Genomic DNA, 13451 nt, shown 5'->3' on the forward strand with positions numbered 1-13451 from the left:
AGAAGTGACTTTGTTGTTGTTGTTAGCCATTTTCACTTTCTGGTAATCCAGCAGCATCACTGAGCTTCTGTGTCTTAGTTTGAAAGTACAGTGGCAGTGTTTGTTGCATTTTAAAACCAGTTCAGTTGAAATGATTATAGCAAAAATAATTTAAAGGTTGTAACAGTCTGCAGTTTTCAAAAAGTGGAACTTTATGTGTAAATGCTTATATTAGTGTGTCCTGGTTTTGGGTGGGATAGAGTTAATTTTCTTCCTAGTAGCTGGTACAGTGCTGTGTTTTGGATTTAGTATGAGAATAATGTTGATAACACACCGATGTTTTATGACAAAACATCTGGAAACATCTGCAACAAACTTTGCAGTTTGCTGTGGTCTGCAGTGATTAGTGATGTTTTGCCTGGGATAGAGTTAATTTTCTTCCTAGTAGCTGGTACAGTGCTGTGTTTTGGATTTAGTATGAGAATAATGTTGATAACACACGGATGTTTTAGTTGTTGCTAGGTAATGCTTACACTAGTCAAGGACTTTTCAGCTTCCCATGCTCTACCGACTGAGAAGGCTGGAGGTGCACAAGAAGCCGGGAGGGGGCACAGCCAGGACAGCTGACCCAAACTGGCCAAAGGGACATTCCGTACCATGTGACGTCATGCTCAGTACATAAACTGGGGAAAGCTGGGCCGGGGGGCCGCTGCTCGGGGACTGGCTGGGCATCGGTTGGCGGGTGGTGAGCAATTGCATCGTGCATCACTTGCTTTGTAGATTGTTCTTCTTATTATTACTATTATTATTATTAGGATTTTATTTTATTTCAATTATTAAACTGTTTTTATCTCAACCCGCGAGTTTTCTCAATTTTACTCTTCCGATTCTCTCCCCCATCCCACCGGGGGCGGGGGGAGTGAGTGAGCGGCTGTGTGGTGCTCAGTTGCTGACTGAGTTAAACCATGACATAGTGTTACCTGGCAGTTGTTTTCAGCACTATTCTGAGTGTTGTATTGGAACTTTTAAAAAATGCTTTTTTTTTTTTTTTTATTTTGACCCAGTATCACCACATCACCTGCTCTGTTTAGGGAACTTGTTCAGCCAATCCACACCCTGAGCCATCAGGATGGTAATTCTCTAGTTGCAATGGGTGGCAATCCCTACTCTCTGAAGAGCTGGCTTGTGAATGCTGGTATGAGGTTCTGGCCCTAAATCTATTGATCACGCTAGGGTCACCGTAGTGCATTTCCCGGGCTGAAGTCGCAAAGTCCCCGGTCTCCGGGTTGCCTGCTGCTTCCCTGTTAGAATTCAGCATACCAGACCCGCGGCACCCCTGTCTTTCATGAATGGAATTCAAAAAGACACTTACATTTCCATAAATAAATTAGGAATTCAGTGGCTTCTTCCGGCTAATCAGGGCAGGCTGATAAACCTTGCTAGCTGTTTAATAAATGAATTGTGACTGATTACCTATTAATATGGACGCCTCAGGAATTCACCTTGGGGGAAGCAGAGCAGTGAAATAGAGAGGGGCATGGCCCCCTGGGAAATCAGGGCTTCATGTTTGCAGCTTAAATATCTCTGTGAAGTATCAATAAGGAGGTAATTGAATTTTGAACACAAACATGAGCGCCGGATGGATGAAGGAGAGGGGGGCTCTGATCATCTCTTCATGCCCCTTCATACTCCCCTCCTCTTTCCCTTAGAGACCACTCTAGTGAAGATAGATGCTAAATCCATTAAATAAAGATTAGACTCTGTCGTGGTAGAAAATGGCAGCTTAGCTAGATCCCTGGGCAAATTGGGACCTTTAGCAATACAGAAAATTAAAATACACATTTTTAACAAGTGTGCTGTCGACATAGTAATAATGACTGTGTGGCTTGTGGGGTTTGCTCACCTTTCAGATCTGCTTTTGTTTGGTTATATCACTTGCTCTTGTTTTGAAACCAGCCTGCTTGATCTCTCTGAAGCAGGGAAGACTTAGGGGAAGGAAGGGTTTTCTTCCCACCTTGCTTTCTGTCTTAGGCACTTTTTCTTGCCTCTTATGCTTGTAATAGTATAGAAGATCAGTACTCTTGTATTTGAATATGGAAATAATTAACTTTGGCTCCAGCATGTCCTGAAAAGTAGTTGGAAATAGTCTAGAGGAAGCATAGAGATGATATTGGAGAGTGAAATGTAAATGTGATCGGGCTTTTTTAAAATGGGTTTTATTCTGTAAGCACATGGCTTTGTTTTTTATTTACTCCAGATCAACTTTTCTGAGTTCTACCATTATGGGAAAGATTAGTATAGGGGTGTGCATTGTAAAATGTCAGTGTTCGTTCTTGTCATGCAATGAATTGTAGAAACACAGCTGGCCTTTGGGTGAAGGGTGGCAGTCTTCCTTTATAATACTGTGCTAGCTGTAGAATGTGATCAGGCCTTCTTCACAACTTCTCATGCCCTATCCTCTGTTGCAGAAAGTCAGCAGATCCTCCTGGGTTTTGCAGGCAGAACCTCATCTGCCTGTACAAGTAGGGGACCAATTGCCATACTAGAAAGACTGCTCCTATTTTTCCAAGTAAGATGATCATTCTGCAGAACAAAATCCAAAATTGATTCTGTTTAACATTTCTTAACAAGAAATGAGCCTGAACTAATGTGTTCCTGGGGAAAGTTGCTGTTCCTTCCTTCTAGAAATTTTTCTCTTTACTCTAGATAGTTTTGAGAATGCAAAGAGAAAAGAGGATTTCTGCTTTGCTGAATTATAGTGGACTGAGACAGTAGTAACATGGGGACTTCCATCTGTTCTTCCTTGACGTCTCCCTGATAACACCACTTTCCTCTTTCAGACTCCTCTCAAATTTTAGCAGTCATGCATGGAAAACCCTTGATGCTGCATCCTCAGCTTCAGTTGCTAAGAACTGAACCCAGCATCGTCATCTTTGGTTTAGGAAGAACAAAAGTAGCTATTATTAAATGTAAGAAAAGTGTTAATATATATGGGTCCATTCCAGAGACAGTAATGAGTGTACCGGAATGCCTTGGCTTCCTTTAACTCAGAGCTGCTGCAGACGTGGAAAAGGTTTTCCGTCTGTTTCCCAAACTATCATCTGCTTCCACATCCCACCAGTTTACTCACTTGTCTTTTGTCAGAGGGTTTTTGGGTTGGGAATGCCTGTATTCTTTCATCCAGCCATGCTTCTAGCAAGGAAAAAAATTTCTAAGCTGGCTCAGCCTCAAGGATTCTCTTTCATGGTGTTGGCACCAAATTGAAAATGAACAGGTACCACCCCTTAGCTAAATTGCAGTAATTGATTGTGTATGTTCTGTAGCCTGTCTCAATTTAAGAAGAAGCCAGATCTCAAGCCTCCCTTGGTAAAGGTAGTTACAGCACTGGGTTTACCTTTGGCCAAACATGTTGATTACGGGCTCCTTCTCTCTTGGGACTTCCTGGCCTTTGTCCCCTTGCAAGGGGGCAGTTCCTTTCCTGAACCCCACCCTTCTCTCTCCATTTCTCAGTGTGCTAACTATTTATAATCCATCTAGTTTCCTTTAACCTCGGCTGGCCCCTTTCAAAGAAGTCACCAGTATCTTGACAGCCTATGTCCTTGTTTCTCTCATGCTGCTGGCATCCTTACCCTTACTGTATCACCTGTCCCTCTGCCTATTTTGGAGATTTTTCTGCTCTCTTCTCCCTGCATGTAAACTTAGACTGATTTTGTAGCTCAGGAGTCTTCCTTTGTGTATCCCGAATTAAAAAGGAGACTCTTGCTAGTTTTTTCTGTAGCTTCTGAAAGCATGCATGTGCCAGGAACCTCACAAGCTTATGGCTTTCCACATATTAAGGCACTTAGTGATGCAGCATTTTAATTAAATTAACCAGAATTCGTAAATTGTAGATAGACAGATTTTCCAGATCATCTCAATATGAGCTTTCAGAGTGATCAACACTCTGCTGGTGTTTAATCCATCAGACTGCCATATGGAGTGTTGAAGAGCAGAATATCTTTTTATTAACAATTGTTGTTTTTTCACGTCAGCAAGTATGATTTTCGTATTTGAGGACCTGGGAGTGCAATCTGTTGCTGCATCTCTTATACGAATTATATCAACCTCATGCCAGACCCTATTTCATGTCCGTCCCTCTTTTTTACTGCATCCAGGTGATCCAATAGGCTGTCTAAATGGCATGATAGACCAGGAGGGTCATTCCACCAGAGTCTCCAGAAGTTCTTCGGTTACGCTATCGCAAGAGGAATGTGTCCGGATGTTCTTTATGAGAAATTACAGATATCTGTAGCATCAGTGGTTTCTGCAAACAGTTGAGGCACATGTAATGAAACTTTGCAATTCACAGAAGTCAGAAAGTTGTTCCTCGTCTTCAAGATCAAGCCAACCTTTTATTCACTCTGTATTAATAAATACCTGTCCTCAAATTCTAGGATATTTTCTGTGTTGGACTTCCTTAGCAACAGAAATTACCTGTCTCTTCAAAGTAGTGGTCTGTTACATTTTGTCATGACACACAAGTCTGCTTCTACTCTTTAGCTGAGTGAACACTGCCAGTTGTTGCTCTTTCCAGTGGGAAAAATATTCTTCAGGCAAGAGGAAAAAACCTTCCTGTCTTGTGACTTTTTCATTGCTGTCTTCAGAAAGAAGTCTTAGCCGTTCTAGGATGGGAAATGAGATGGGCCCAGTGCAGAAATGTGTTTTGCTACCTAGGCATCAGGCTCTTCTCATCAAATCTAATTTAAGATACTTTCCACTGTCAGAACTCCCTGAATTCTCAGCAGGAGTAACATGCAGTCATTTTTACGCATCCGAACGTTTTCGTAACTATTGGCTTATTTGCTTTCTTGGATGCATTGACAGAGTGTGGGGAATAAGAAGTGCTTATTAAGACAACTTCAGTTTTGATCTCTGTTTAGGTAAGGTGTGAAGAGGAGGGAACTGTTGGTATGTGCTGATGATAGATGGAAAATAGTGGTTTCTAACCTTTATTAGAGTTGTCCATCTTATCCAGCAGATGGCATTGAAAATGTACCTGCTGCTCTCTCTTCTTGCTAAGCAGTGCCTTATCTGAAATCCTACAGGCTGTACTCTTCCTTTTTCTCTGGTGCATAGCTGCAGATCACTTCCTAATGAGGATTTTGAGTGCCCCCTGCCTAGTGAGTAAAACAAAAGCCAACACATCCATGGATTAACAAGAAAGGAATTTAAGGCTGGTGTGCTGTACCCTGCAACAAAATCTGTTTTCAGGATTGCAAAGTATTCCTTTAAACATTTAGCATTTGGGCAAGCCCTATTAGTAGTCTTCTCTTTCCTGACTTACATTGTTTGTCTGTCCATCTGCTTGTCTGCCAGTCATCTTGGTATTTGTGTCATGTGGGCAAACAAGCAGTGATCTTTCAGTAAGCTCAGCACCAAAGGCAATGTTAAGCACTCATCCTTTTGAGTAGTCTGGTGGTACTCTCTAGCTCAGACCTGCTGCTGGATTCCCAGAGAGGGCACAAGTTCTTCAAGCCAGTGAAGGCTGGTCTGTCCCAGTGAAGGCTGGTCTGTCCCAGTGAAGGCTGGTCTGTCCCAGTGAAGGGCATTTCTTAGGCTGGTGACACTAGGAGTTTGTAGGCCCTTTGCATGTGGGTCACTGGGAGGAGGAGAGATTGTGGATTTTCATGATATTTAGAGTGGGTATCACTTAGCTTCTAATTAAATCATGAGGACAGTGGGATGTAGATGTAGTGTAATGATTCAAATGGTAACTGGCTATGGCAACAAAGCTGAGAAATGAAAAATCTTTACTATGCATGAAGAGAATGTCAGTTCTGTAGTACTTTATCTTTGTTTCCTGTCTTTTCTATATTCTTTTATCTTTATTCTTTTCAGTAAATATGCTGTTTAATTTCATTTCTGTACAAGCATTACTGTACTCATGCAAGGTAGTGTTTTATTACTCCTGAGCAGTGAAATAATTTGAAAGAAATGATAAAACTTATGTACATGAAACACAACTATCATGTGGAGTTAGCATGAATGCCCACATCAGAACTATGTAGCATGGCTTTGTTTGCCTCATATTGTTTATATATTTGTTCCGTATTGTGACTGTAAGTCAGCAACTTACCCATTTCAGAGTATTTAGACCACATTGGGAGCTAATGAACATTACTACCTTTCTAGAACCTATGGGATTAAAAATGCTTTCTACCAGCCCCTTCATTTCCTTTATATCTGAGGACCTGAGTAAATGTGGAAACCAGAGCTTTTTACTCTCTCCTCCTCCTATTCCAAACAAATTGTCTGTGATCCCTCTTTTGATGACTGTGAACACTGCTGCTGTTCTGTCCCTCATTTAGCCTTGTGACCAAGTATAATGCTTGACTCTCCAGTAAGTCCAGGCATCCAAGCTATAATCTAAATCTTCCATTTTTCTGTATAACACCTATGGAATAAAACCTTTACTATCTATCCACACAGCTCTTATCTAAGTTCTTATAACATTACACCTTTTCCAGAAGCTTTTACTCTGATCTTAACAAATCTTATTCCACTCGCAAAGATGAGCTCATCATTTTGACTATGATCAAGATCTCTATACATTTCTCCACACACTTCGATATTGCATCAAGCCACTTTTCTTTCTCTTCAGTTTTTTTTTGTGTGCTTTATCTAATATACTGCATCCAGTAACAGAAAGACAACAGATACTTCCAGTCTGTCAAGAATGCAAATTACTATGAGCCATTGCTGTGTTTTCTAAGAAACTGGTTTCCCTGCACATGCTGGAGGCATACTCTGTAAACATCCAGGGAGCTAGCTCATCCTACTTCCACCTGCTGTACAGTATGTATAGAAATCTTGATAACTGTTAAGATGATGTGTTGTGAGTGTGATACTTTTCAGTGTTGTCTCATTTAACTGTGTACCTCTATTGTCTGTCGGTATTTGTATACAGTCTCTCCTAAGCTCCCTAGGGCAGAAATAACTTGTCCTGTGTTGGTACACCATGTAGCAGAGTGGGTACTTGATCAACAACAAGAACTGCCAGGCATCAAAATAATTATTCAAGATATACATCAGCATTGATAGCTAGCTGTATTTATTTAAAGGTATTTGTCAAGCTAGCATCCTGGCTGTTCTCTTCTCTTTTTGTTGACATTTTGTTGAACATGTTGGCTTCCTCTACTTTGGCATTGCATGTCCTAACAGCAGATATGTATGGAATAAACTTTGTGGAGTACTCCTTGAGGGGCTTTGATGACATAAAAATAGTCTTCTGCAGGAGTGTTCAAGGCTCTTTTGACCGACTGCTTAAGAAAGCAGTTCTAGGAAATGCCACAAACAGATATGCCTGATGTTTGGGACCAGTGTCCGCAGCTGTTACCTTTTGACACCTACCTGGACTCTCCAAATCAGAAATAGAATCACTCTAAGCTGTACATGCAGACAGATCTTAAATAAGCTGAACTGCTGTTTTGGAGGCATTTGTATCTTTCTGTAGATTTATATGAGGTTCTCAACTTAGACACCTCAGTCTGGAACCTTAATTTAGTTGGCATGGATCTAAGCCTTGGATCTAAAACACTGTTCATGAGAATAAATGGAATTTCCTTGTTTCATAATAATTCTGTTTCCTCAATCTTCGAACTTGACAGAGAAAGATATATACCGATTCATGGGTGGGGGAGCCTGAGGGATGGATGGAGAAGTCGCGTAGCAGGAGTGACTGCATCAGGAATAGAAACCAGGTTTCCATTTGCAGGCTAAAGTGCTGTCTGCTGGGGCATGCTGCCATTCTAGCCCAGTAAGTGTGTCTATCAAAGAAAACTTTACCTATGAGTAACACAACTCTTGTTGTATTTGAGATATGCTTTCTGACACCAAAATAATATCGTTCAGAACTATTAGCAGAAACAGAAGAGGACATACTTGAAGTTCAAACGTGGCAGCAATTAGTCACAGCCTTGCTTCTTCTATTATAAAATAGAAGGGAGAGTGTGGAGTAAAATTTGTTCTCTGGACCTTCACTTCCTGTATAAATTGCAGGCTGCTTGAAGGGCCAGAATATCTTTAAATGTTTTATGTCATGTACGTAAATAGCAAAATCTTTTTTTCAAGAAGTTGTAAAGTAATTGTAATTTGCTGTTACTTCTAGTTAGGTAAGTCTGAGAAAGTTAACAAATTAAGTATGATCTTCGTATGCATTTGTAATCACAAAGTTTTAGTTAAACTACATTGATGTAGTTTTTTTCCTTAACAAAGGTTTGTCACTTTGGTAGGTTTGTAGAGAGTAGGTTTCAAAATAATTGGCATAAATTGAGTTGGATAGAAGGTGGTGACACAAGGATCTGTACTTGGGCCAACTTCACTTGATAGCTCTTTGTACTTGGACTGATAAGAAAAGTTATGCTAAGTTGTTCTGATAGTCTGTATGTTGGGTTTTTTTATAGGATTTTGATGTTTTTGAACTAAAAACTTGTTTGGCAGAATTTTCATGACAAATCTATCTGAACTTGCTGGAGAATTAAGTTACACAAAGTAATTGGAGTTTGTGTGCAGTTGGTGAACGTGGCAGCATTTAACCACGTTTTGCATGTACCCCTCAAGCCTCCTGAGCTCCTGGGATGGTTCAGAACAGCCAGGTGGAAGCACAGTCCCCAGCATGGTGAAGCAGAGCGGATTGCTCTACCCCTGTATGTTTTCAGGCTTGAGTGAAGCTCCAAGACACAGCAAATGACTGTGCTGTTTCCCACCTCTTCTGCTTGACTTTAATATTTCTGCATAAGGTTTCATAATCTTTTCCCAGAAAGGAAGTAAGTCTCATTCTCTCTTTTGTAACTTCAGATACTCTGTCACTTCAGGCAGTCTTTTGGTAGGAATAATTTCGAGATAATGTGAAATACACCATTCACTTCTAGAGAGCTGCTTATAAGTCAAGAGATTTCTTCGTAAGAATGTGAAAAAAAGTTAATCTGTCTGATATTGAAAGGTAGCGCAGTTGTTATTTTACATCTCTACAATTGAGAAGATAAATCGAAAATTCCTATTGACTCCCAACCCTGAAAAGAATAAGAGGGGGGGAATTCAGAAAAAGTGATGGAAGCCTGTCAGATTAAAAGTAGCAAAAAGGAATGCTTTTTACACAATGAATAATTTGATGTGGAACTTTCTGCCACACTGTTTGTTTTGTTTTTTTTTTTAAGACTAAATACTTAGCAGCTATTGAAAAGGAATCAGGCAATTAAATGGATGATGAGAACATTTCTAGTTACAGCAGAATAAAATATAAAATGAAGTAGGAAATATCAACTGCTTCAGGATATAAAACAAGCACTTAGGAAGAGGAGGAGTCTTTCAGAGGCAATTATTCCATATGTCTTCATAATGGGGTTCCTTGCTTTTTTTTTCTGTGATGTTTCTGATATTGGGTGCAGTCAGACAGGATACCTGACTGGGTAGATCACTGATCTGCCCTGCTCTGTCAATTCCTGTGTTCATTTATGTTTTTTATGACTACAGACCTGACAGATTCTTGTTTAATAGGAAATAACATTTCTACAATATACTGTATTACTCTTTTTTTAGCGACTAGTCTTAGATCCTATCTATTGATAGGATTTTATATACAAGATTTTAGTCAGTGATATAGAATGTAAATTCAGAGCATGCTCTGAGTGACATCTCTAGAGAGAACATTATTATTAAACCTTTTTGAGGGTGTCCCCGGTGGCAGCTCCATAGAGCAGGTGGCCTGCATGGCACAAGCACACAGGGAGTCAGGAGTCTGTGTCTTATCAGAGCATATAATCTAAAAATCACTCAGCCTATTTCTCTCTCCTGGGGAGATGACGATGATGACACAGGACTCTTATGCTAAAAACTAATTGTTAACCTGCAGAAGACGTCATTCAACACAAATCCCAACAGAAAAGGGCTGGGTAATGGATGTTTCTGGGTAGCAGGCCAAGCTGTCATTCAGTTCTCAACAGATAGTTCTCTGGGTTGCCTCAAGATTTTCATGCCTAGTACCTGGCTTACTTGAAAATAGAGAGCATATTAATTTAAAAAAAAGCTTACAATTTCTGTTTACTAATGTGTGCATGTAAAACTTGGAGGAGAAAACAGTTCCTCCCCTGTCTCAGGGCACAAAGTGCACTGACTCTTGACTATGGTGCTCAGGTTTCCTGGAACAATAAGCAAAGCAGTGGCTGGGTGGAGGGTTAGAGGCTAGGAAACAGTGTTCAACAGGAATATAGCAGGTGGGTAATATTTGGGAAAGGAATGTAGGATTGCATATACATCTGTTGATAGAAGCATGTCCAGTAGATTGAGGGAGGTCATTGTCCACCTCTACTCAGCAGTCATTAGACTGCATCTGCAATGCCACATCCAGTGGTGTCCTCCATGCCCCAGCATGAGGAAGACATTGGTAAATTGGAGTGAGTTCAGCGGAGGGCCACCAAGATGATCGGGGGCTGGAGCACTTGCTCTGTGAACAGAGACTGCGGGAATGGGGCTTGTTCAGCGTGGAGAAGAGGTGACTTCACAGGGACCTGATAGTTGCCTGCTAGTACCTGTGAAGATGTTACTGAGAAGATGGAGTCAGGCTCTGCACAGGGCTGCATGGTGGAAGGACAAGAGACAACAGTCATAGATTGAAGCAAGAAGGTTTCTGACTGGATTCATGAGAAAACTTTTTCAGTGTGGAGCAGTCAAATATTGGAAGGATTGCCAAGAGAGGTTGTGCAGTCTCCATCCATGGATGTTTTTAAGACTTGACTGGCTAAAAGCCCTGAGCAGCCTGTTTGTTCTGAACAGAAGGTTGACTGGAGACCTGCCAAGCTCCTTTCAAACCTGAATGATTCTCTGATTCTGTACAATTTTCCTCATATGATATTGTACTGTATACCTTATCATTTGATCTGTTCTCTTCTTGTAGATGACATTTTCTTCACTCATCACTTTTTCCTTATATCCTCTTTTTACTTATACCTCTTCTACTCCGCTGTACCTTTCTACCTCCGAGTATGTCTGATAGTCCCATTGTCACTGGATCATGGAGTCTTCTGGGTTCTTCTGGCTTCCAAAGTTTCTTCAATGCCACTCAACTCTCAGAGCAATCTCACCAGTCGCTAAATCTATGGAGACTCCTCATGGCCATCATCACCTTCTGCTTTTCTTTCTGAGCTGTCTTGTCGATGGTTGCCTTCTGCTTTACTGCAGTGCTTCTGTTCTTGGTTTCGAGTAATGGATGAAGAACACTAGTCTGCTCGTTAAAAGATAGCTATGGCACTGTATTCAGCTTTCATGAGAAGAAAGTAATGGTAGACATGGCCTCAGATCAGCAGTGTGCATGGACTGGGCATAAACATGAAGAGATTTTTGGAAGCAAAAGAGTACCAAAGCTTACTGGGCTGCTTTCAGTGCACCTTCTGGAGTGAAAAATAATGTTGTTTTATTTGTTTTGGCTTGGTTTTTTAGGAATGACAGTTGACTAGCATGCTTTATTTCTGGATTTCAAGAAACTGGAGTTTCTTCTGGCCGCTACTCTCAGGAGATACCTGCAAACTCCAATGCCTTTGTATTTCTTGTTTTTGAATCATGTCTTTAAGCTTTTTTCCAAAACCCATGAGTACTAGAAATGTGAAGGTGTTTATGAAAAATGTTCTCACATTTCTTCATGGGTCTGGGAGGGTTTATTTTTGGGTGCATCTTTTACATCTGCTTTTACAACTGGGCCTCACCTAGTTGCCTTTGAGCTCATTAACAGCTAAACTGTAATAATTGTAGCAGAGACTGCATTGTTTATATTTTAATATCTATTCCAAACAGCCCTGAGTGGTATTACAATTTTGTTATCAAGTAGGTCAGATTAAAACTGGTGATAGTTTCTCTGAATAACAACAATTTTCCTGTAATTTTTAACTCCTTCAAATATACTTTTTTTTCTCTATTCATTTGAACTTGATTCTAGTAGCATTTGGATGCTGTAAAAACTGTAACATTTCTAAATCAGTGCATTTCCTCAGATGTCTTGTGACCAACTTGGAGTTGATAAAGATGGTTTTGAATTTCCTGAACCCTCTTCTGAATTTTCAAATATTCCTCAGCTCAGGGTATTGTTGCCAGGAGAAAGGGGATTGTGGCGGGCAGAGCGCATGAAACTAGTCAGTAGTATAACTGAAAAAGCTGGACTAAAGCAAGCAGTGAATATACTGGGAAGGATGAGGATAGGGATAAGGGCAGTCATTGAAGAAAGTGCCTTTGGTTCATGTGGAGGAAAGAATAAAATGATGGAGGCGTTTATGAAGGTTTTCTTCTGCAGACTGCAGACTGCATATTGCTGCTCTTTCATAATTCTGGTTTAACTAAGGTTGAGACTTTGGCCTTGGAACACTGAGATTTCAATCATTTACTTGTAGTTGCTCATACAGACTTTTTACTTGGATTTTTTGAAATTACAGAAGTCCTCTATGTAATTTCATGTGTTGTATCATTGTACTAATGGCAAAAGGAATCTTATTTTACTTCATGTGTAAATCAAATAATATCGTTCAGTCATAAAAAGCATGAATCTTCTTTTCTTAGAGACCTTCAATATCGATAATTCATTGTCATGTCAAAGGCTGCAGTTCATCTACATGGAAAAATGTTTCAATAAGGAATCTTGGGATTAGAAAACACTTTAAAAATTTAGTCTGCTTTTTAAAGTAAAGACATACCTCTGGACAAATAAATACAGACTACCATAGTATAAGCTTCTTTCATCCAGATATGTCTTCCATGAAGCTTGTTGACAGAAGTTAAATTTAAAAATTCAGTTCTGCTTCACAGCTCAAGCCATTAGCTAACCTACTGACAGGGGCTTGTTTCTGCCTTTTGGAGGTCAAGGAAGCCGTACCGTTCTTGAACCAGAGCTGCAAGCCTCCCCGTAAACACACCTTGATGTCTTCTGATTGGATTTGTGTGCCCTGGCTTGCATAACCATACAGCTTGTATCCCAACATTATTAGCCAAAAGGAGTATAGGGACTTACATAATCATTACACGATTATTTTTCAGTAACTGTACTGTAAATATGTAATTCTCCCTACTCCTAATAACTCTTAATCCCTTTGTTCCTATTGGCTCCTGGGCTCAGATTTTGCCATGGCCTGCATGCCCCAGCCACTGATAAGACTTGAAAAAATTGTTACTTTCAAGGTTCACCTGCTTTGCTCCCAATTGGTAAATACCCGCTCCCCAGCGTAGGCAGGGGTACCACATCATGGTGGACTGTTTTGTGGGAGCTTGGGCAGCACTTCTGCCTGTGTGCCTTCTGAGAAGGGTCTGTTCACCTCCAGAAAACTTTCATACCTGGCTGTGTGCATATATTCAGTGCAGACCCCTCCGCCTAACTTCATCATGTGTTTTATGCTCAAGAGTTCTTGAGCAAACAGTTTTGATCTCATTTCTCCATGTTGCTCAATAAAGAAGAGTCC

The 13451-nt window shown here is 40.5% G+C and overlaps 1 protein-coding gene across 2 annotated transcripts in view; it reads left to right on the forward strand.

The window, feature by feature from the left end:
* LIN52 (lin-52 DREAM MuvB core complex component) overlaps positions 1–13451 on the forward strand; it is a 49882-nt gene that overhangs the window by 24739 nt on the left and 11692 nt on the right. The window contains exon 6 of one of the 2 annotated variants that reach the window (XM_076345093.1): positions 4134–4404. The exons of the other annotated variant lie outside the window; for it this stretch is intronic. Coding sequence (XP_076201208.1) covers positions 4134–4270 — 137 coding nt within the window. The 3' untranslated portion in view covers positions 4271–4404. Of the gene's footprint in view, positions 1–4133; positions 4405–13451 lie in introns of those variants that run through there. 2 annotated transcript variants of the gene reach the window in all.

The sequence above is a fragment of the Aptenodytes patagonicus genome, chromosome 7 (assembly GCF_965638725.1).
Source record: "Aptenodytes patagonicus chromosome 7, bAptPat1.pri.cur, whole genome shotgun sequence".
Lineage (NCBI taxonomy): Eukaryota > Metazoa > Chordata > Aves > Sphenisciformes > Spheniscidae > Aptenodytes > Aptenodytes patagonicus.